The following is a 23,819-nucleotide window of genomic DNA, read 5'->3' as shown; positions in this document are numbered from 1 at the left end:
TGATATTTTTAAAAAGCCGTAATAGTATGAGAAACAAACAAAATAATGTTTTAATTTGGGGAAAATTAGGTTGGGGAAAAGTTGTAATATTATGGGTATAATGTCAATATATTATGTTAATAAAGTAATACTATTACAAGATGAAGAAGAATAAATAAAAAAAAACAACAGCACAAATGGAAAAACATCTGTAATTTTACAAGAATAAACTTGTAATATTATGAGGAAAAAACATTTTAGTCATTTTAGTAGCATAAAGTTGAAATATTAAATATTTTTTTCTCTTATTAAAGTCAGAATATTATGAGAAACAATTACAATTAGATGTAATTTTTGGAAAATTAAAATTGGGGAAAAAGTTTGAACATTACGGGACTAGTGTCATAATAGCACAAGATGGAAATTTACAAGAAGAAAGCTGAAATAGCTGGGGAAAAAAACACAGAAATGGATAAAAAAAAAAGATGTATTTTTACGAGAATAAAGTCCAAATAGAGAAAGAAGAGAAAAAAGTTGCAACTTTACAAGAATAAAGTTGTAATATCCATCCACTTTCTATACTGCTTTAGGGTTGCAGGGGCATGCTGGAGCCTATCCCAGCTGACTTCGGGTGACAGGCGGGGTACACCCTGGACTGGTCGCCAGCCTATGGCAGGGCACATATAGACAAACAACCATTCACACCTATGGACAATTTAGAGTCCACTTAAGCTCACCTGCATGTTTTTGGAATGTGGGAGGAAGCCGGAGTACCCGGAGAAAACCCACACGCACACGGGGAGAACATGCAAACTCCACACAGAAATGCCCAAGGGAGAATCGAACCCAGGTCTTCCCGATCTCCCGGCTGTTCCTGTGTTGGCCAACGTGCTAACCACTAGACCAGCGTGCGGCCAAGTTGTAATATTATGAGGAAAAATATTATGTCACAGTATTACGAGAAGAAAATATACAAAGATTCTTTGAGAAGAAAGTTTAAATATTTGCAAAAAAAAAATAATAATAATAAAGCAAAAATGGGGGGAAAAATGGGAGAATACCCCCCAGGTGAGAGTTAAGATTCTGGATTATAGGGGCCACTTCCGACACACTCCCCAGCTCCCGGAACCTCATCTTTACCTGATAAGGAACAGATGAACCCTGCCATCAGCAAAAACTAATTTGAAGCACATCCTCTCTGGCTGCAAGACAGCGCTGTTGCAGGGCCAGGTCAGGTGGCGGCCTGACCGGGTTTCTGTGCAAGCTAGCATAGATCCTGGAAGCCAGCAAACAAGAAGCTATCAGGAAGGAGATCCACTTTGCCAGGGACCAAATTGCAGTTCCTCACCAAGGCAGAACACTCCCTTCTCTCACTAGGAGGTGAATGGCAGAAATCCCCTGCAGAGATAACCAACAGGCCTGCACCCAAACATTGTTCTATGATCCCATGGAAAGAACAGATGGGGGCTGGATACAAGCTGAAGAAAAACAAGTATGCCGCTCTACCAGCAACATGCTCACAAGCTGGGCGGAGAGCATTCACCAAAAGAAAGGCGAACCCAGCCGTGGCTCCTCCACCTCCAAATGTTCCAGGTATAATGGAGCTAAACAAAGATGAAAGGTGCATCTTGCACAATGGCACCGGCAAAGGTGCAGAAAGCCATTTTTATTACATTTAAATGGTAGAAGCATATTAAAAAGTTTGGGTTACACACACACCAATGATGTCACACGTTATATGTGGTGATGTTGTTAGAAAGTCAAAGTTACCAAAGTCTTGACAGTTTATTTCAAGTCCTGCAGCTTCATTTACTGCTGCTGTTCTCACCAGCACACTTGTGATTGTTAAGCTGGTACTTATAAGAGAATCTTTCACCACAAACACTGCAACGAAACACTTTCTCACCAGTGTGTATTCTCATGTGCACTGCGAGTGCCGTTCGGACACAAAAGCTTTTGTCGCAGACTAAACATGGATATGTTTTTTCTCCAGTGTGTTTGCTCATGTGTATTTTCAAATCTTGATTTCTTCTAAAACTTATCCCACACACTGAACAGGAAAAAGGTTTCTCACCAGTGTGTTTTCTCATGTGTACTTTCAAATCATGATTTCGTACAAAACCTATACCGCAGACTGAACAGGAAAACGGTTTTTCTCCAGTGTGTCTTCTCATGTGTACTTTAAAATCGTGATTTCGTACAAAAGCTATACCACACACTGAACAAGAATATGTTTTTTCTCCTGTGTGATATCTCATGTGTCTTTTCAGATAACAATGGTAACTAAAAGTTCTGTCACAGTGAGAGCATTTAAAGCGTGTGTTGTCAGTGTGACATGTCATATCAGCTTTAGAGTCTTTATCATCAGTGTCAGAAGAGTGTGACGTCGTGTCATCACTATCTGCTGCTGGAGTTAAGAGGTTGGCTGCTTGTGATCCTCCACAGTGGTCTCCATCAGCTTCTGTTGTCATGTGTTGAGTTGAGCTGCTGCTTGGAGGCTCCACCCCTCCGCTCTCCTCACTTGGACTGTGATGAAGCTGTGAGGACTCAGGTGGTTTGTCTTCATGGTCTTCAGTCTTCACAGAGATGCTAGTCAGTGGCAACTTGGTGAGCTCAGTCTCCTCCGGCCCTTGAAGATGCTCCCGCTCCTGAGTGATCCAGCCTTCCTTCTGTTCCTCTTTAACGTGGGGGGACTCACGCTCCTCCTCTTCCTCTTTAACGTGAAGGGGCCGTGGGTCCTCTTGCTTGAAGGAGGAGCTCCCGCCCTGCAGCTGAGGGAAACATACTTCTTGACAACCAATCAGCTGCTGGCCATCTGGAGGACACAAACAACACAAACACACTTTAGCTCAGACATGCTGAATATTGTACTGTCTATAAAATACGAATATTTTACAAGTGGACAGTGTAATGAAAAATGTATGTCAACTGTTTTAATTCTTGTATCTTAACACACAAACTCAACGTAACTAAATAAACTTCAAGCAGAGACGCCTCAATCCAATATTGATACTAGGTGTCGCTGGGTTTTATATTCGCCCAGGACGGATACAATCCCATATGGTAAATGACACCATGGAAACCCCGGGATGTCCTAACAGGTACAGTCGCAATTCTCATGAATGAAGGCCTCACTTGTATGGTGTCGATAGAAAGCAGCATCACCCTGTTAATGGATGCAACATGCAAAGCCAGCATTATAAGGCAGGGGTGGGCAAACCTTTTGACTCACACGCCACATTGGGTTAAAGAATTTGGCCGAGGGGCTGTCGATATATAAGGTCATCAAACAATACGATATACTTACTCATGGTGCAACAAAACGAAAACACAACACATCCACATCAAGTTAACGCATCACATAAATAAACTACTATTGCTACGTTGGTAATAAACCATAACTGAGGGCTAAAAATAACATGTGCTGTAACTAGGGAGGTCTTATAAGCCTGATATTGGCATAAAAATGTAATATTGGTCAAGATCTGTATCGTTTCTTTGCCCTATAATGAAAGCCAATACAGCACTTTAACGCCAAAGTCGCAAACAAGCAACATTGCTGAATTTGCTGCTAATACGATGCCTCGTTTAATTAATACATTACACCAGGAGATGTCGGACATCTGTAACTTCAATCTTAGCGACATTTTTGGGCATTTCTATGCAAAGTTTAGGAGTTTATAGACTTTGAGGCCCCGTGTGCCTGCAGCAGCGAGTCTCGCCAATAACACTCCACACGCAGCAATTGCAGGTACCTGTGCTTGAGCTGATCCTTTGGTGAACTGTGTTCGGATGAGGAAGTGATGAGTTGTAGTGAGGAGGGTAGCGGGAATGTAAAAAAAAAAAACACGGAAATAACGACAGACAGACGCGGTACTCGACTCCTCAACCACACTTTGCAACGGCCAATCACAAGCATTTCTCAGACGTTTGCTTCCACGAGTTGTACAATGTTTTTTACAGCCGTTGAGAAGCTAATTGCTGGATCCATTAGCTTCACGAACAATAGATAGAACGATAGATAGAACGATAGAACAATAGATAGATAGATAGATAGATAGACAAATGCAGCAAAATGTTGGGAGAGAGTACCACAAGCTACCCAGCATGCCTTGTGGCAGGAATATATGGGCGTAATTTTAGTATAGGTTTACAGTATTTGTATGCCCACATAGTGCAGTAGGTAGGTTACGTCGTGTGTAATGTGTGTGTTGACGTGTTGTGTTGTTTGGATTGCTTTTTTGTACAAGCTGCAGATTGCATCTGAATATTTCCTATGCGACTCAAGCGTGCCACAATAGCAAGCAAGCCATGCAAGCCATGTTGCCGGCCATGTTGATGGTAAAGGCTTTTAAAAAAATGGAAACGCCCGGTGGGCCGGATTGAGATGCCTGACGGGCCTGATGTGACCCGTGGGCTTTACTTTGCCCACCCCTGATCTCAGGGGTCAAAACAACCCCACTCCGAGGATGTAGGTGAAACAACAATCAATACAAAGCGATGGCTACCACAATTTAATTTATGGGGGACCTCAACACAATTTATACAGCGTTGAATGTTAAAAGGAACTCAAGTGTATTGAAAACTGGCCCACGGGATGCTGCGCGAAACATATGTTCAGTTAAGCTATGTGGTAACGATAATCATCCATACACATAGTGGCTTATTTGGTTGACATGAAGGCTAGGGACAAACAATGCACTTTCCAAAGGCGAAAGTGATAACTAAGTGGTTTAGGGAACAACATAGTAACCTCTGACAAAAGATCTAAAAACACTGAAGCGGCAAACTTTGTGAAAACCAACACTTGTCAATCTCAAAACTGAGAATGCCTGAGGCCACATAAGCCCAGTGAGGAGGAGGAGACCCTTTACGATCCAATGTGTACAATGGCCGCCATCTTTGATTAGATATTTACGTGCCTGTGCTTTAAAAATACACTTTCATGTTTCATGTTTTGTCTAACCGGCTCAGTATATTTGTGACATGAAGCAATTTAAATGACAAACGATAAGGTCAGTAAACACACCTTCAATGTGTAACACAATTTGAGTCTTGCAAACAGCTTCCAGTTGTTGTTGATGTCGCTCCTTCTCCTCTCTGGTTCGAGAAAGCTCCTCCTCGTAGGACGCTACCGTTCTTTCAAACAGCGCGAATATTTCATCAGCTGCTGCCATTAGTCGCTCTTTCACCAACTCTTTCAACATTTTGAATTTTTTTTGTTTTGCTTTTTTTTTTAATTTACTCGATAAAATCCCGTCAAGCAGATGCTTTGCCTCGGGCAGTCTTGATAACTTCCGCCTTTTTCTTCTTCTTTTAGTTTAATGGCGGGTTGCAACCATTACTTTAAAAGGTGCATACCGCCACCTACTGTACCAGAGTATGTAACATGGGCCATATACACTATCTTACTTTATGCGACTTATACTACTACTAATAATAATCCTAATAATAATAATTATAATAAAATATTCTAATACTTATCTATATTCTATTATATAATCCTGTGTCCTTCAAATATTCTATCACTGCCCTCTGTATATCTCTTACCCCCTCCCCACCTGTTCCTAAAATACCCTCAATGCTCCATTCCCTTCCTATCTTCTTAATCCTTTTCCTTAACTTTACACGTTCTTCCCTGTATCTCTTGCAGTGTAGTAATATGTGTTCTATGTTCTCTATACTTTTGCACTCCATACATACTTTTGATTTACATTTCCCTATCAAAAACATCTTGTCATTTAACCCGGTGTGATTGAGCCTCATCCTAGTTAACACTATTTCCTCTTTTCTGTTGTTTCTCTTCACCCCTTGTGTACTGATAGATCTTTGTACTTTATAATACTTTCTCCCGCTACTGCCCTCATCCCACCTATTTTGCCATTTCTCCATCATTTGTTTTTTGATTATTGCCTTTACTTCGCCTTTACCAGCAGGTATATTTATAATTTCATTCCTTCTAATTCCCATTTTAGCCATTTTATCTGCCACCTCATTCCCCTCCATCCCTACATGTGCAGGCACCCAGCAGAATCTTATTTCTATTTTTAACATGTGTAGTTGGAATAGGTTTTGATGTATTTCTAATAATAAATCCTCTCGACTTGATTCCATATTTTTAATATTATATGATGCTGCCAGAGAGTCCACACAACATATCTGGTCTATCTGGTTTTATTTCCTCTATCCATTGCAAGCCTATAATAATTGCCATCATTTCTGCTGTATAAACCGAGAGCTGGTCAGGTAATCTTTTAATGATGCTATAATTCATTGTTGGTACATAGATTCCAATCCCCACCTTCCCTTCTTCGCTTTTTGATCCATCTGTATACATATCTAAATAACCGTAATATTTGTTTTTAACATATTGACTTGCTTTATGTCCTTTTTCACTATCTTTCCATTTATTTTTTTTAACTCTGTTATATGTATATCTACTTCAGGTTTAGGAAATAGCCAGATAGGAATATTACTTATGGGTATAGAATCATTAATATGTATATTTTTTATGTTATATTTATCTATTTTATCTTTAATTACCCACCCAAAGCTATTACACTCCCAACATTCCTCTATCACATTCTTGGCCAGATGTTCATGCCTACATCCTTTAAGTCTACTCCAGTATGTCAACATAAGTTGATCTCTTCTCAGGTCATACGCTACTTCTCCTAACTCCACCTGCATTGCTTTCATTGGTGTTGATGTGACTGCACCTGTACTTATCCTAAATGCTTTGGGAATATTTCTTTCTATTTTCATTAAATGTGTTTTAGCTGCAGCTCCAGATACAAAACTTCCATAATCTATATTTGCTCTCATCAAAGCTCTATATATATATATTAGTGACTGTTTATCTGCTCCCCACTCCTTACCTGTAACAGCTCTCATTAAGTTTATTATCCTCTTACATTTCTCTTCTACCTTTTCCACATGGGTCTTCCATGTGCCTTTCTCATCTAGCCACATACCAAGATATTTAAAATGATCTACTTTTATCATGTTTTGTCCATATAGCATCAGGTTCTGATTTTTTTTAATGCATTTTTTCCTGGTAATCGTCATGTAACATGTTTTATTGGGTGATAGCTTAAATCCCCAGTCATTTGACCATTGTTCTATCTTCTTTATTGCTTCCTTCATTTTACTTGTCACATTTACAGAATCTCGTCCCCTTGTCCAAATAACTCCATCATCTGCATGTAGGGCCGACACAATCCTTCTATCCAGATTCATGAATATATCATTTATCATTACGTTAAACACAACTGGGCTAATTACACTCCCCTGTGGTATACCATTTGCTATACTGTATTCTTCTGACATCTCTGATCCTATTTTTACTTTGAATTTTCTGTCCAATATGAAATCAAGGACCCAGTTATAGAACCTACCTCTAATTCCCATCCTATTCATCTTAATCAATAAACCTTCCCGCCACATGGAGTCATAAGACTTTTCAATATCAAAGAATACAATATTCATCAACTCTTTCATTTTAAAGGTTTTCTCTATTTCATTACTTACTCTAACTACAGCATCCATTGTTGATCGTCCTTTTCTAAACCCACACTGATAAATTTTACGTAATTTTCGACTTTCAAGGAAATAATTAATCTTCTGACTAGAACTTTCTCCAACCATTTGCATAGATGTGATGTTAGAGCAATAGGTCGATAGTTCACAGGATGTTTTGGATCCTTACCGGGTTTATTAAATGGTAAAATTAATGCACTTTTCCATTGCTTTGGTATTTTCCCTTCTTCCCATATTTTGTTAAATAAATATAATATTTTTCCCAACATATTTTCCGGTAAGTTCTGGAACATAATATAACTCAACTGGTCTTCTCCTGTTGCAGTATCTTTACTTTTATTTAATACTATTAGCAATTCATTGATATTAATTTCAATATCCATCACACTCTCCTCACTATCCTGTTTTTTGATTTTCATCCAGATGGTCTCCACTATGCACCCCCGCAAACTTTTTCCCCAGCACATTTGCTTTTTCTTTATCAGTCACATACATTGTTCCCTTATCTTCTAATATAGGTATTTTAGTAAACACGTTTTTCCCGCTCATCTTCTTCAACATTGACCATACATCTCCTATCTTAATTTCCCTTCCTATGGCAGAGCAATAATCCCTCCATGCCTTTTGTTTACTGTTTTTAATTACTCTTCGGGCTATAGCTTTTTTCCTCTGATAATTTATGACATTTTTTTGACTGAGGTTCTTCCTTAACCTTCTTAGTGCGCTATTTCTTTCTTTTACAGCTGTTGTGCACTTTTCATTCCACCATAGAACCATTTTTCTTTCTCCTCCAACAGACTTACATGGTATACTTTTCATTGCTGCCTCTATTATCTTATTTGTGAACTTAACTGCGCATTCCTCAATATCACCTTCCATTGATATTGAATTTGCTGCTTTACTACATTCCTCCCTGAATTTTCCCCAATCCGCTTTTGAAAAGCACCACTTTTTATGTCTGGGTCTTTCTTTGATACCTACTTCTGCGTTTATTGTACAACTTATCGCGAAATGATCACTTCCTATCTATTCTTGTTCCATTTCCCCTGTTTAAGCATACCAACTGTCTGATATCCATGAGTTCTTCTACTACTATTCCATTGTGATGTTTGCTTACTTCCCCATAAACTATTATGTGCATTAAAATCCCCACACCAGATCTCTCTACCACCATGCCTCCTTATTATCTTCTCCATTGTTTCAACATCTAGTAGTTTACAGGGGTTATATATATTAATAATGATTATATTTGTATTTGCTTGATGTATTTCAATAATCACACATTCTATTTCATTTACTCTTGTTATTCTAGTATATATTATTCCATCCCTCACAAATGTTGCACACCCTCCCCCTTGGTTTTCTTTTCTATGGAATGGCACTGATTCATAGCCATACAACATATAATCCAGATGTGGTCTAAGCCACGTTTCTTGCACACATATAATATCAGGTCTTTTCCCACTTTCTGTTGTATATTTCTTAAGTTCTTGTCCATTTGCTATTAAACTTCTTGCATTCCATTGTAGGATGTGGAGTACCATTGTGAATTGAATTACCGTTCTGAGGTCCTGCATCATTGTGTATAGTCAACATACTATGTACATGTATTTCTTCTGCTTTCAGGTCCTTGATGTTTAAATATTGTTCTGCCGCTTCCACAACCGTTTTGATCCTGTCACTTTTCCTTTCTTGCCTAGTGGCCACATTGATGACTTTACTTATAAAAGCTACAAAGTTCTTCCTTACAATGAATGTGTCTTCATCTATCGCACACTTATGGTTCCATTTCTGTTGGGGAGCAGTCCATTCTAATTGAGATCTTCTATGGTCTGTTCTCTGAGGAAGTCCTACTGCTTGTCCTGTCTGGTCTATATGAGTTTCCCAAGTCTCTACTGGTTTATTTTGCTTGATTACACACTTACCTAGATTCTTTACTGCTTCAGCATATGATACCTTATTTTCTCTTTTGTATTTTTGCACTTCTTTGGCATGTCTTTGCAATTCACATCCACCATATGCGGCACTAGTGTGCTCTCCTCCACAGTTGCAACATCTTAGCTTAGCATCGCTAGCACACTTCCCATAGTCATGTTCTCCACCACACTTTGCACACCTTTGCCTCCACTGACATTGCTGTGCTGTGTGTCCCATTCTCTGGCATTTATAACATCTTAGTGGTTGTGGGATGTACTCCCTCACCCTAAAATTCATACATCCTATACGCATGTCTGTTGGTATTGTCTTTTCAAATACAAGTAATACCAACAAACTGTCACTTTTTACTCCTCCTCTGCTGGTTTGGAGTCGTCTAGCTTCTGTTATTTTGCCACCTCTTATTTCTCTCTTCACCTCATCCATGGACATTTCCAACGGTACGTTTGATATAACTCCTCTTATTGCTGCTGCCTCTCCTGGTATGTGTACTTTTATTTCTCCTCCATCAAGGTACTTCAACCTCATAATGTTTTCTTGCTGTTTTTTTATTTGCTGTCGATATTAGTATTCTATTGTTATTGAGCATTTTGGCGTGTTTACCTTTCCCTATTTCTTTTTCAACTGCTTTAGTCAGATGAACTGGGTGAAAATGTCTTTTAACTTTGCTCATTGTAATAAGTTCTAATAACTTTTGTAATAACTTTCCTTTCTTCATCTGACTCTTCTTTGCCGTTTGTTTTAGCTCGTATTTTTTTCTTTGTCTTCCATCATGATCTTTCCCGCTGCTTGCTTCTGACCATGACTGTTTCCTTGCTATTTTAACCTGTGTGTACTCCATCTCATCTGGCCCTTCATCGCTAACATCATCTGAGCGACAGCCCATTGTTACACTCACGGTACAGCTTGGCTGCACCCGCACTTCAGCTCCCTCCGCACAACCGCCACCAGCTCTTCGTATCTCTTTTGGTTTGTTGCAGCTCGTGGCGCACCGGCCTCGTCGTACCGGGCCCATATAGGCCGTCGGCCGAGACCTTTGCAGTCCACTTCCCACAACCCACCTCCAGTCCAGATATCAAACCTCTCAACTGTATAATCAACACTTATTGTATTCCTTATCCCGCACTTTTCACGCTTCAATTTCAGTGCCGTCGACTGCGCTTCCGCGTTCTCAACCCACAATCCTCCGCCATCACGTCACCTTTCTTCTTCTTCTTCTTCTTTTTTTTTTTACAACGTCCACCTTTTTCTTCTTCTTCTTCTTTTAGTTTAATGGCGGGTTGCAACCATGACTTGAAAAGGTGCATACTGCCACCTACTGTACCGGAGTATGTAACATGGGCCATATACAGTATCTTACTTTATGCTAACTTAGATAATGAGGAGACTACTTATACTACTAATAATAATAATCCTAATAATAATACTTATAATAAAATATTCTAATACTTATCTATAGTCTATTATATAATCCTGTGTCCTTCAAATATTCTATCACTGCCCTCCGTATATCTCTTACCCCCTCCCCACCTGTTCACGTCCACCTTTTCTTTCTTCGATTGAGCTTTACGATAGTACAGCCTCCATGACTTAAGCTGCTGCCATCTGGCGGTGGTAGTGAGGACTGCTCAAGATGAGAGCTGAGGAAGAAAGGAGATAACGGAGCAGACGGTACAAACTGATGAAGACTTGTTGAAATCCGATGTTGAGTCAATGATCTAACATTGACAATTAAACATTGATTTTACATAGTTTCTGAACAGATAACAATGAGGCCAATTGCCTGTTATCTCCCAATAGAAAATCCTTGCGCTTTCAAAGTTTTTGTTTATGTATTTGGTACCCTTCTATCTAGCTTTGTGACCCTAACTCACGCTAACCTTCAATACTGTAGAACGCTAACATACTGGCTTTAGGCTTTCACACACCAACAAAGTCATGCCATTTTTTACATTTTTATTGACATACCCACAAAGTGGAGCTCCACTTTGGTAACTTAACTGTTGAGAGGCTTGTGAAGATTATGTTACACACACACACACACACAATGATGTCACACATAGGCTTACATGTTATATGTGCTGATGTTGTTAAAAAGTCAAAGTTTTTTTAAGTATTGGTAGTTTATTTAAAGTCTGACAGCTTTCATTGGAGGTGAAAAAATGAAAGAGTGAAATGTGAGAGAAGAAAGGCAAATGAAAAGGGTGTCAATATGTAACCCGTTTTTTTTTATCCCAGCCAGGCTGTGCTGTGGTAATTAACCTGTTTAACGTCCACACTGAAATACGCCAGCATGTTGTGTTAGCATGTTGTGCTAGCCTGCACCTCACTCCTTTTTAACCAACATTTACTCAGTGCTGGCAAATGTTTAGCATGTATTATTAAATCAGTTGCCCCTCCCTGAACAACAAATGACTCAGCAGCAGCCCTGTCTCCCTATAACCTTACCCGTACCTATCCCAGCGAAGAATGTGAGCAACACTATGTTCAATGACATGTCACTTAGTATCATTGCAGGGAGTCTGTGGGAATTACAGAAAAGAACAAATATTTTTGTGATGACTGAAATTCAAACGCAAATATTTTTTCCACACAAAAACATGCATGTTAGGTTAATTGGCGACTCTAAATTGTCCATAGGTATGAATGTGAGTGTGAATGATTGTTTGTCTATATGTGCCCTGCGATTGGTTGGCGACCAGTCCAGGGTGTACCTCACCTGTCGCCCGAAGTCAGCTGGGATAGGCTCCAGCATGCCCCGCGACCCTAATGAGGAGAAGCGGTATAGAAAATGGATGGATGGATTATGTTCTGTGTAATGACACCGCCACACCTGAGGGAGGCAGTAACGCACTAGACTGTACTAGCTGTGGGTTACCGGAAGTAGTCGACAAAAAATGAGAACGGTTATCAGGCTGTGTGTCCGGGTTAATTCCTTAATTTCGACGTTTGTACATGTGTCTGTCGTATAACAAACTGCACATTATTTATTCTTCACGTGAGGATAAACTCGTCTCAGTTAAACTGGAAGTTCTCAGGCTAGTTTAGCTTGCTGTCTGCTAACAAAGAGACGCGGAAGTGATCAACACACCGCTAAGCAGGGCTCAAGTGTGAGTGTGAAGTGTTGTATGAAAATGTGTAAAGTACAAATGCTGAGAGTGTTTGTGAATCAGCGACTAACTGCGGCTGTTGAAGAAATATTTGTAGTGTTGGAAAGAACGATAGCAGAGTACGAGGAGGAACTTTCTCGAACAAAAGAGGAGAACGAGAGACAACGTCAAGTACTGGACACTATTTTCAAGAAGCCTCAAGATGAACTACACAGGGCAGGTTGGTTTTACTCTTTTTCTCACATTAACAAACATAGTTGGTCGTTAACATGAAGAGGACATCGGTGGTAGTAGTACATTATTTCCTGTAAGTATGTGACTCATTCAGAGTGCGCAGTCACGTACGCGTTTTCCTCCAAATGTGGATCAACATTCACAATAAAAGTGATTGTTGGAACACATTGATTGGCTCCAGTTACAGTAACAGTCTCTGTCTCTCTTTCATTACCACGCGTGTCTATAATTTCTCAGTCACGTCACATTAAGGCAGACAATAAAATGGAACGTGTGTGCTACAATTAGTTTCACCAGGGAAACAATAATCGGTGGCACAGCTCCCCCAAAATCTCTTACATTCTACTTTTGGAGAACCAAGCTTTTTTGGTTTGTGTCATTAGAAATGTGCAACATCCCGTTCTTTAACATCAGAACATGAAGTTATTGACTTATGGGGCGTTGGTTTTATTTTGTGCAGTGTTAGATGTGTTACAACATTCATGTTGTTTTCTGGGGTCCATGTAAGGCTGCACTGTCTTGCTGTGTCCTGCAGACATCAGGATGGAAGATCTTTTCCCTGAACAACAGGAGTGGTGCTCCAGGGTGGAACAGGAGGAGCCACAGCCCCGTCAGATTGAAGAGGAACAGGAGGAGCCACAGCCCCGCCACATTAAAGAGGAAGAGGAGGATCACCGCATCAGTCAAAAGCAAGCGCATCTTGAAGGACTGGAGGAGTTCCCAGTGTTTGGTGTCCCTGTGAAGAGTGAAGATGATGAAGACAAAGGTGAAAACGAGGAGAAGAGAGAGGTGGAGCCTCCAAGCAGCAGCTCAACTCAACACATGACAACAGAAGCTGATGGAGACCACTGTGGAGGATCACAAGCAGACAACCTCTTAGCTCCACTATCAGATAGTGACGACACAACGTTCCACTTTCCTGACACTGATGAGGAAGACGCTAAAGCTGATATGACATGTCACAATTACAACATCCACTTTAAATGCTCTCACTGTGACAAAACCTTTAATAACCGCAGGAATCTGACAAGACACATGAGATGTCACACTGACAAAACACGCTTTAAATGCTCTCACTGTGGCAAAGCTTTTCATCGCTCCTGTCATCTCAAAAGACACATGAAAATACACACAGGAGAAAAACCATTCATGTGCTCATTTTGTGGTAAAAGGTACTCTCGGAAGGACTATTTGACAGCACACATAAGAATACACGCTGTTCAGTGGGTGGTGTAGGTGTTGTGCAAAAACAAACTTTGATAACGGCTCAAGACTAGAGGCCTTCCACCTCCAAAACAAATCTCATTCCCATGTCTAGGGATGCTGCTAAAATTTATACACATCCTTTCACCTCCTTTACCCTGATAAAGTTTGCTCAACTATGCCTCTCTTGCTTGTATCACACTGCTATGAATTTGTGCTAACCGTCTCCTTCTGCAGAATAAATTCCACAAGACAATTGTCGTTAAATATTTTGATTTCTTCTCTCCACCGGTGCTGAGTGAAATATTTGAATAACAATTTGGTGTCAGAAGTGGGATCACTGTGTGTGACTGTCCTGTCCAGTCACATCTGAGAGCTTCATCACGAAACTTGGTCAGATCTTTGTGAGTAAAAACATAGCAAAATTGTGAATTGCTCTGCATTATATTTGCATATATAGTGATACATTTTATTATTCATGTATTCTAATTAAGTTATTCTCCTGGTGAAACTTGCTGACAAAGTGTAATGTTCAATTCGTCCAGCAGAGATCCACAGACTTACAGTATATATGACAATTATGCAATGAATGTTGTTTATTTCTGCATGCGAAGAACATCTGTTTATTGTGCTCATGTGTTGATAAGGTCAAAGCACTGAACCCTTCATTATACTTCTCTAAATCCCACAAAGGATGTTATACTTAGTTTATACGTTGTGTATGTTTGTATTTGCAGTCTTACAGACTAAAAAGGGAGGAAAAAGTGTAAAGAAATAAAACTGAGGACAGAAAAGGATCCAAAAGAATGAACATCAGTCTTCAACAAAACTTCTGGAGCTGCCCTTCCTTCCTTCATGCTGTCAACCGTCTAGCTCAGGGGGTCGGCAACCTTTCCCATCACAAGAGCCATTTTGCCTCCCTTTTCAGTTAAAAAAAAACTAGTCGGGAGCCACAAAACATTACACAACTTAAAAACTTGTTACAACCACAAAATTACAAAACAGAAGTGCGTCTACATTTGTAGGCCTACTCTGAAACCATTTCAACACTTTACTCCAAGTCTTATTGAGTGGTTCCCATATTTGTGTCAAATAAATGTAAAAAATGCAGCCAACTTTAAGATTTCACATATCTCACATATTTCACATATTTCAGAGTTCACATATCTGCAGACCTGCGCTAAATTGTCTTTTATTGGTCCTGTCCTTGACTGTCTTTGCAAAGAGAGGCATTCTTTCATTTTCTTAACAATTTCCTGTTTATTTTTTTAATTCGGAGAAAAGATGCGCTGATATTTTTATGATCGATTCTTTCATGTATTCTCCATCTCTGAATGGCTTCCCATATCGTGCAGCCCAGTGGCGATTTTCTCGCTAAATCTGGCGACTTTCCAAACACTCTTGGTGACTTATTTTCTCAAAAGCGACCAGCGACAATTGCAAAGACTTCTCCTGACATCACTGGGAGATTTTTCTGGTATTTGGAGACGTGAAAGCGAAAGCACATATTGTTTCTGAGCGGTGACTGCACAGCCAGCTGCAGCAGCACACTATCTGCCTCCTGGAGTGACCACCTCAGCAATTAGCGTGTCACGAGCTCCGAGCACGTAGCTACAGCGCACTTCTAATTATAAAACATATTTCTATGCTCTTGTTACATTTACTTATTTTACTGCGCCGTAACTTGCTTCAGACTCAGTTTAAAACAACAACTGCAATCAAGCGTTTGCGATGACTTGCAATGAGTCTCTTACAGAGCTGCAGAGGAATTTTGTCCCACTCGTCTTTGCAGGATTGTTGTCATTAAGCCACATTGGAGGGTTTTCCAGCATAAAGCACTTTTTTAAGGTCATGCCACAGCATCTCAGCAGGATTCAGGTCCCGACTTTGACTAGGCCACTCCAAAGTTTTCATTTTGTTTTTCTTCAGCCCTTCAGAGGTGGACTTGCTAGTGTCTTTTGGATTGTTGTCCTGCTTCAGAACCCAAGTAGGCCTGACATTGTCCTTCAGAATTTTTTGGTAGACATGGTTCCATTTGTCACAGCAAGTCTTCCAGGTCCTGAAGCAGCAAAACAGCCACAGGCCATCACACTACCACCACCACCACATTTTACTGTTACTGTGTTTACTATTTTTACGCCAGATGTAATGGGACCAAAGCTTTTGTCTTGTCAGTATTTTCCCAGGCCTTGGGTATCATCAAGATGTTTTCTGGCAAAATTGAGACAAGTCTTAGTTGTTTTTGTTCTGCAGTGGTTTTTGTCTTGGAACTCTGCCATGCAGGCCGTTTTTGGCCAGTGTCTTTCTTATGGTGGAGTCATGAATACTGACTTTAAGTGAGGCAAATGAGGCCTGCAGTTCTTTGGATGTTGTTGTGGGGTCTTTTGTGATCTCTTGGATGAGTCATCGCTGTGCACTTAGGTTAATTTTGGTAGGCTGGCCCCTCCTGGGAAGGTTCACCACTGTTCCATGTTTTCGCCATTTGTGGATAATCGCTGTCACTGTGGTTCCCTGGTGTCCCAAAGCTTTAGAAATGGCTTTATAACCTTTTACAGACTGATAGATCTCAATTAATGTCAGTTAAGTTATGTTATAACAATATCAAAGTGGCAAAGTTGTATCCTTTCATTTTTTAAGCTAGTTTGAGAAGCTGCAAAGTTTACTGAAACGAGTTTATCCGGACATGAATAATTAATCATGTATACTCTTATATAATATGTGGGAATATAAACTAAATAAAGAACAAACGCAGTAATAAACCCTAATCGAACCGTATTGCTGCCTTATTTTCGAGACCCTTTTTTTCCATTTCCGGCAGACAAGACAGCGAGTACATTGTAGTATCACTGCCTCCCTCAGGTGAGTGGATGTCATTACGCTGTTGACCTTGATCTTTTTTTCCGGTCTTTAGCATATGGTTATATGCTGTGAGGTCATGGAGTCACGACAGTGTGACGTGTAGTGACATAAAGGGTTGCTTTGTTGAACAGTCTGACTATTTGATGCGATTGCAACAACACAACAACATCTGGCTCTTTGAAATAATTTGGACCGCACAGGAACAATAAAGCCGTGTGAGCACTCAGGTGTAGTTTGTGCGTGCTGGAACAGTCACTTTAAGTAAATGTAGGACGTCCTGGACTTTCTCTTTTTGCATACACATAATCATTTTAAATTGCCAGGTTCGAAGCCTCATTTAGACAACCTCTCTCACGCCCTGCACGGCACCGTGGAAGCCCTTTAGAAGCCCTTTAGCAGCTCTTTCAGTAAGAGACTGTTTTTACACTCCGCGGATAGCTATAGTTAATACTGTAGCATTTGTCATTCAGCCCTTTTGGATCACAGGCTTAGGACCAAATCTCACGAAAGTTCAGACTTGACATAGATACTTTATTCTTCTCCAAGAGAAATTCACTTTTCCAGCAGCTCTGCAAAATATCATAACGAACTTCATCACATAATCACAAAATAAAACAATCATGAGAGAGAAGAAACATCCGGAACAGATCACGTCAAATTTGTAGTGCAATAATACATAATCAATTATTGTAATTATTTATTTACTTTACTCCGATTAATTTTCAACCTCAAACAAATGAGTTATTTGTTATGACCATAAACCGTATGGTCGCATTTGTGTTTTTTTGTATTTTTTATTAATTGAATATTGGTATTTTAAATATTTTTGGAATGTTATTTTTGAAGGATATAACACTTTATTGGAAGCATTTGTTTTCCCCAGCCACACCGTAAGCAGTGGGACATTCCTAGTTTTGCCATTAGGCGGCAGTGCAGCCATCCTTCCTCGTTGAAGCACAAGCAACTTCCGCAATCCACGAAGGCTCGAAGGGCGCTACCTGCACATCTCGTTGTCTTATTTCGTGTCTTTAACAGGTGGGCGCCGATTAAAAATTTAACAGACTACATGTACACTTGTCTAGTGTTGTTATGATCTATTTTCGTGACGTGATTTAAATATGTAAGTGGTTTTGTGGCCATCAGTGCTTTTTGTGTCTCTTGCAAAATGGCGGACCCCTATTGCTTGTGCCTCGAATGAGGAGACATTGCCTTCTTTTTTTTAAATACATATAATAACGAAGATGTGATTATTTGCTTTGTGAATTAAGGTAATGTTAGTCACTTTTTGGCCAAAACCGGCAGTTACTTGTCATAACTTGTGTATTACAGAGATGACCATGTAATAGATTATTCAGTAATAGGGTTCAGGATAATGATATCAGACAAAATTGTCAGAACACGCAGGACAGTGCCCCATGTGACACAGCAAAGCTTTTCTAAAGTTTGTGTTTGTCTTCTTGTGTCCTGCAGACATCAGTGAAAAACATCTTCACCTGAGCAGCAGGAGGGGAGTTCTAGAATGGAGCAGGAGGAGCCACAGCCCCCCCATGTTAAAGAAGAAGAGGAGAAGCCACAGCCCTCCCATATTAAAGAGGAAGAGAAGGATTACAGCATCTGTCAGGAGGCAGAGCATCTTGAAGGACTGGAGGAGTTCCCAGTGATTCGTGTCATTTTGAAGAGTGAAGATGATGAAGACAAAGTTGAAAGTGAGGAGAAGAGAGAGGTGGAGCCTCCAAGCAGCAGCTCAACTCAACACATGACAACAGAAGCTGATGGAGACCACTGTGGAGGATCACAAGCAGACAACCTCTTAGCTCCACTATCAGATAGTGACGACACAACGTCACACTCTCCTGTCACTGATGATGAAGACTCTAAAGCTGATATGACATGTCACACTGAAAACACACGCTTTAAATGCTGCCACTGTGACAAAAATTTTTATGACAGTAGTAGTCTGAAAAGGCACACAAGGACACACACTGGAGAGAAACCTTTTTCCTGTTCAATATGTGGTAAATGCTTTGTACAAAATCAAGATTTGAAAGTACACATGAGAAGGCACACTGGGGAGAAACCATTCCTGTGCTCAGTCTGTGGTAAAAGATTCTCTCAGAAGGTAAATTTGACAATACACACAAGAATACACACTGGAGAGAAACCTTTTTCCTGTTCAGTGTGTGGTATAGGTTTTGTACGAAATCCATGTTTAAAAATACACATGAGAACACACACTGGAGAAAAACCTTTTATCTGTTCAATCTGTAATGTAGGTTTTACACAAAATCAAGATTTGAAAATACACATGAGAAGACACACCGGAGAGAATTTTTTCTGTTCAGTCTGTGGTATAGGTTTTTTGCGAAACTCAGATTTGAAAAGACACGTGAGAATACACACTGGGGAGAAACCTTTCTCCTGCTCAGTGTGCGGTAAAGGTTTTCTACGAAGTCAACATTTGACAATACACATGAGAATACACACGGGAGAAAAACCATACTCCTGTTCAAGCTGCAACAAAAGCTTTTGTGACCGAACAGCACTTGTTGTGCACATGAGAAGACACACTGGAGAAAAGCCATATTCCTGTTCGGTCTGCAACAAAAGCTTTTCTCAACGAACAGCACTTGTAACACACATGAGAACACATACTGGTGAGAAAGTGTTGAGTTGCAGTGTGTGTGATGAAAGATTCTCTTATAAGTACCAGCTTAACAACCACAAGTGTGCTGGTGAGCACAGCAGCAGTAAATGAAGCTGTAAATGTGCACCACCACATATAACGTGTGACATTGTGTGTAACCCTAACTTGCTTCTACCATTTAAATGCAATAAAAAGAGAAAAAAAACTGTGACAGAGTATATGAGAAGGTGGCATAACTTGGACCCATGTGTGTATGTGCACTAAGAAAAATAACACGTTGCATTTTGTTCCAAGTGAAAGGTCTTGTGAGTGTGTCCTGTCTGTGGTGCATAAGCACGTTGCCGTGCTCATCTAAAACAGAGTGGAAAACATTCCATTCCTAACAGGGATGATTTTCCCCAGACCACATGTCTCTAGTCTAATTTCTATCCCCTTGCCTCACTATTATTGCTTCCAAAGTTTCAACATTTAATAACGTACAGGAGTTGGTATATATTATCAGTGATTGCATTGAATAATTGACATATTTCAATAACACATTTTATTTCTGTTGAAGTTGTTATTCTCTCATAGATGTTGCACAACCTCCACCTTGAATTCCACTACAAGCGACATATCCAAAAAATCAGGATGAGAGCCATGTCCCAATCCAGGGTCTGCAGTCTGGATTATCCTGGCCAAGAACTCACGAACACAAATTAATTTGTGAACAATATTTGAGGAAAAATATGCCTTTTGTGTGACTACAAAAGGGTTTACATATTTTGAGTTCAACTCATTAAAGGTGGGTGAAAAAAGTCCACCCATCCATTTTCTTCTGCTTATCCGGGTCATGAAGGCCATAGACTCAGGCGTGAAGCCCAGACTTCTTGGTCTCTGTCTGACTTCTCTGCCTCAAAGTATTCCTTTCACCATCCGATTGTATCCTCAACTGAGGTCAGCAGGTCTGCGTCCCCACTGTAAACAATGTGGACAGTGCACTGCTTCTCAGCGAAGCTCTTCAAAGCTGACTAAAAATTGTGCCCCATGGCCTCATCAAACTCCTCCCACACGCGAGTTTTTGCCTTGGCCACCTTCGCCGAACCTGCGTGCCTCTTGGCCTGCCAGTACCTGTCAGCTGCTTCACAAGTCCCACAAACCATTCATGCTTGGTAAGATTCCTTCTTCAGCTTGACGGCAGCCCTAACCTCTGTTGTCTACCATCGTCATCAGGGTTTGCAGCCACAGCTGGCACCGACCACATAGCGGACACAGCAATGGAGGCACAAAATACGGCCTATTTGGACTCGACATCCTTGTTCTTCCCCAGAACGCAGGTGAACCTGTGCTGGAGGCGAATAAGGTGATGTGTTACATTTTGGTGATGTGTTACATTTTTGGTTATGTTTTGGTTGACTGTATATTAACTATTCTAAGTTGAATATTGAATAAATATATTTCAGTGAGTGAGAGAAACAGTGAGCATAACATTGCATATTACAGAATTTGTCTTGCACACACAGTATTTATTTGCAAAATGTACCCAGTGGCATCACAGTAAAATAAGTAATAATAAATCACACGTTCAGTCATTACACAAAATGTGCTATTCGTAAGAGCTTCATTGACTGCTCCCATTCTCACCAGCACACTTGTGCTTGTTAAGATGGTACTCATAATAGAATATTTCATCACACACACTGCAACTAAACACTTTTTCACCAGTGTGTGTTCTCATGTGTCTTACGAGATGTGTATGGTCACAAAAGCATTTTTAGCAGAATGAACAGGAATATGGTTTTCCTCCAGTGTGTGCTCTCATGTGTCTTTTCAAATGTTGACTTCGTACAAAACTCATACCACAGACTGAACAGGTAAAAGGTTTTTCCCCAGTGTGTATTCTCATGTGTACTTTCTAATATTGTTTCTGTGCAAACTCTTTCCCAAACACTGAACAGGAAAATGTTTTTTCTCCAGTGTGTATTCTCATGTGTATTTTCAAATGTTGTTTTCGTGCAAAACCTTTTCCACACACTGGACTGGAGTAACACTTCTCGCCTGTGTGTATTGCTGTGTGTACTGTCAAATTTGCCTTCCTTAAGAATATTTTATCACAAACTGAGCATATGAATGTTTTTTCTCCTGTGTGACTTCTCACAGGCGTTTTCAGATTACGACGGTGTTTAAATGTTTTGTCACACTGAGAGCATTTAAAGTGTGTGTTGTCAGTGTGACATGTCATATCAGCTTTAGAGTCTTCATCATCAGTGTCAGGAGAGTGTGACGTTGTGTCGTCACTATCTGATAGTGGAGCTAAGAGGTTGTCTGCTTGTGATCCTCCACAGTGGTCTCCATCCGCTTCTGTTGTCATGTGTTGAGTTGAGCTTTTTTTCCTATGCAGGAGTGGGGTGAATGTGCATTTTTGAAAATATCCACGCTTGTGTCCGTTCATTCCTGCTTGAAATGTCGACTTTCTGATAGTCTTTGAGGCAGTGCTGATTGGATGAGCCAGGAAAAGGGAAGGGGATACAGATGTAGATGTAGATATTTGACTATGGTTGTTTTTGCTGGTTGTTCGTTTCAATAAAGTTTTGTTGAACGACCACCTTCTCGTCATTCTCGCAACGTCCGGGCAAAAGCTACACTTTTATGTTACACAAACACAAGACAATTTTCATGCTATATAAAAGACTGTGGCCACTATTGTTTAGTAATGGCGGGAGAGCAGGGACACAAGAAAATGCTTATTTGCTTACTCTAATTGTTTCACACTCTTTGTATGTTGTTCTTTTCCAAACAATTCCGGTCCATGGGCCTGGGTTAGACATGAATGGATTACAATTTTTTTCTATATACTTTGATTTTATTCTTGTAAAATTACTGCATATTTTTCAGTTTTTGCTATTGTTTTGTTTTTTAGTTTTCTTGTTAATTATATTTTTCGAATGTGCTTCTGGTAAAAAAAACAAACAAACAAACAAAAAACAGCCGCAGGCTGCAAATGCCTGCCGGGCCTCACTTTGGACACCCCTTGATCCAAGCTTGAACATACCGTACTATTAGCTAAAAATTGTGGGCAACAACAAATCTTTCTGTTGTTGCAGCTTTGTTTGTAGGAAGTAAAAAGCGTTGGTTTTGGACACGGATTTGTTGATGCTTGGAGATACGTTATGTTTTTGGACAATATTAAAAAAAAATGAAAAGAGTGAGCGAAAGAATGAAACAAACCTGCTCTGTGTAAGAGAACTTGATGCTTCTTGAAAACTGCGTCCAGTAGTTGACACTGTCGCTCGTTCACCTCTTTTGTTCGAGAAAGTCCCTCCTCGTACTCTGCTATCGTTCTTTCCAACATTACAAATATTTCTTCAACAGCCGCTGTTAGTCGCTCATTTACAAAAGCTCTCAACATTTGTACTTTACACATTTTCAGATATATTAACAACACATAGCTAACTTCCGCGTCTCTTTGCTAGCAGCTAGCAAGCTAAGCGAGCCTGAGAAGCGTCAAAGTTCACTAAGACGAGTTTATCCTGACATTAATAATTAATAATAATTAATTGTGTACTGTTATAAAATATGTGGAAAATTGCACTAAATTAAGAACAAATGCAGGAATAAACACTAACGGAAACGTCTTGCTGCCTGAGTTTCCTTGACCCTTTTTCCATTCCCGAAAGACGAGACACAGTCAATGCATTAGCTAATGCATTAGTGCCGTCTTCAGGTGAAGAGGCGTTATTACGCTCTTGACCTACTGTATATCTTTGGTATTGGGTTTACGCTGAAGAAATGTCCGATGTCCTGAAATGTATTTTTGAATACACACAACAGTTTTAATTTACAATGTTTGAACTTCTGAAGGCCGGAGCAGAAAGAGTGGAGCTCCAGGATGGATCAGGAGGAGCCGAAGCGAAGGTTCCCAGCATCAGTCAGGAGGAACTTGAAGGACTAGAGTTCCCTCGTTTCCCATGTTCAACAAAATGATACTTTACTTACTACATGAACGTGTTTAATTAGATAATTGTTTGACAGATTATACAAAATATTCCTTCTCACAAACGCTTAATTGAGAAGATGGCGGGACCAACAGTGAACACTCTGAAGTCCTCGATCATGTTGTTAAAATCTTTAAGAGTGTATTTTAACGTACTAAATTACAACTATGATGTGTGTGCAAAACGAGAGTCCAGGGCATCCTACATTTCCTGAAAGTGACCACAATACCAGAAGCTGTAGGTCAAGTGTGGACTGACATCTCCTCACCCGAGAAAGCCAGCAAGTCTAGACTGTAATAGTTAGCGTCTTGTCTGCACAACACCGGAAGCAAACAAAAGGCA

At 40.1% G+C, this 23,819-nt stretch overlaps 3 protein-coding genes across 3 annotated transcripts; 2 read left to right on the top strand and 1 right to left on the bottom strand.

Annotated features, from left to right (window-relative positions):
- Window positions 1-1,551: 1,551 nt before the first annotated feature.
- LOC129178263 (zinc finger protein 182-like) lies at window positions 1,552-5,266 on the bottom strand. The gene is made up of 2 exons (XM_054770316.1): window positions 5,009-5,266; window positions 1,552-2,794 (listed from the first exon to the last, which is right to left on the bottom strand). Exons 1-2 carry the CDS (start codon window positions 5,184-5,186, stop codon window positions 1,785-1,787), a joined length of 1,188 nt encoding a protein of 395 aa, XP_054626291.1. The 5' UTR covers window positions 5,187-5,266; the 3' UTR covers window positions 1,552-1,784.
- Window positions 5,267-12,344: 7,078 nt separating this feature from the next.
- Window positions 12,345-14,890, top strand: LOC129178301 (zinc finger and SCAN domain-containing protein 2-like). The gene is made up of 2 exons (XM_054770379.1): window positions 12,345-12,783; window positions 13,333-14,890. The coding sequence occupies exons 1-2, from the start codon at window positions 12,582-12,584 to the stop codon at window positions 14,031-14,033; spliced, it is 903 nt and encodes a 300-aa protein (XP_054626354.1). The 5' UTR covers window positions 12,345-12,581; the 3' UTR covers window positions 14,034-14,890.
- Window positions 14,891-17,826: 2,936 nt separating this feature from the next.
- Window positions 17,827-19,756, top strand: LOC129178256 (oocyte zinc finger protein XlCOF6.1-like). Its single transcript, XM_054770288.1, has 2 exons — window positions 17,827-17,894; window positions 18,330-19,756. Exon 2 carries the CDS (start codon window positions 18,379-18,381, stop codon window positions 19,612-19,614), a length of 1,236 nt encoding a protein of 411 aa, XP_054626263.1. The 5' UTR covers window positions 17,827-17,894; window positions 18,330-18,378; the 3' UTR covers window positions 19,615-19,756.
- Window positions 19,757-23,819: the final 4,063 nt, after the last annotated feature.

Source organism: Dunckerocampus dactyliophorus, chromosome 3, assembly GCF_027744805.1.
Source record: "Dunckerocampus dactyliophorus isolate RoL2022-P2 chromosome 3, RoL_Ddac_1.1, whole genome shotgun sequence".
In the NCBI taxonomy this organism is placed as follows: Eukaryota; Metazoa; Chordata; class Actinopteri; order Syngnathiformes; family Syngnathidae; genus Dunckerocampus; species Dunckerocampus dactyliophorus.
The sequence above is the reverse complement of the archived record's forward strand: the minus strand, read 5'-3'. Positions and strand labels throughout refer to the sequence as shown.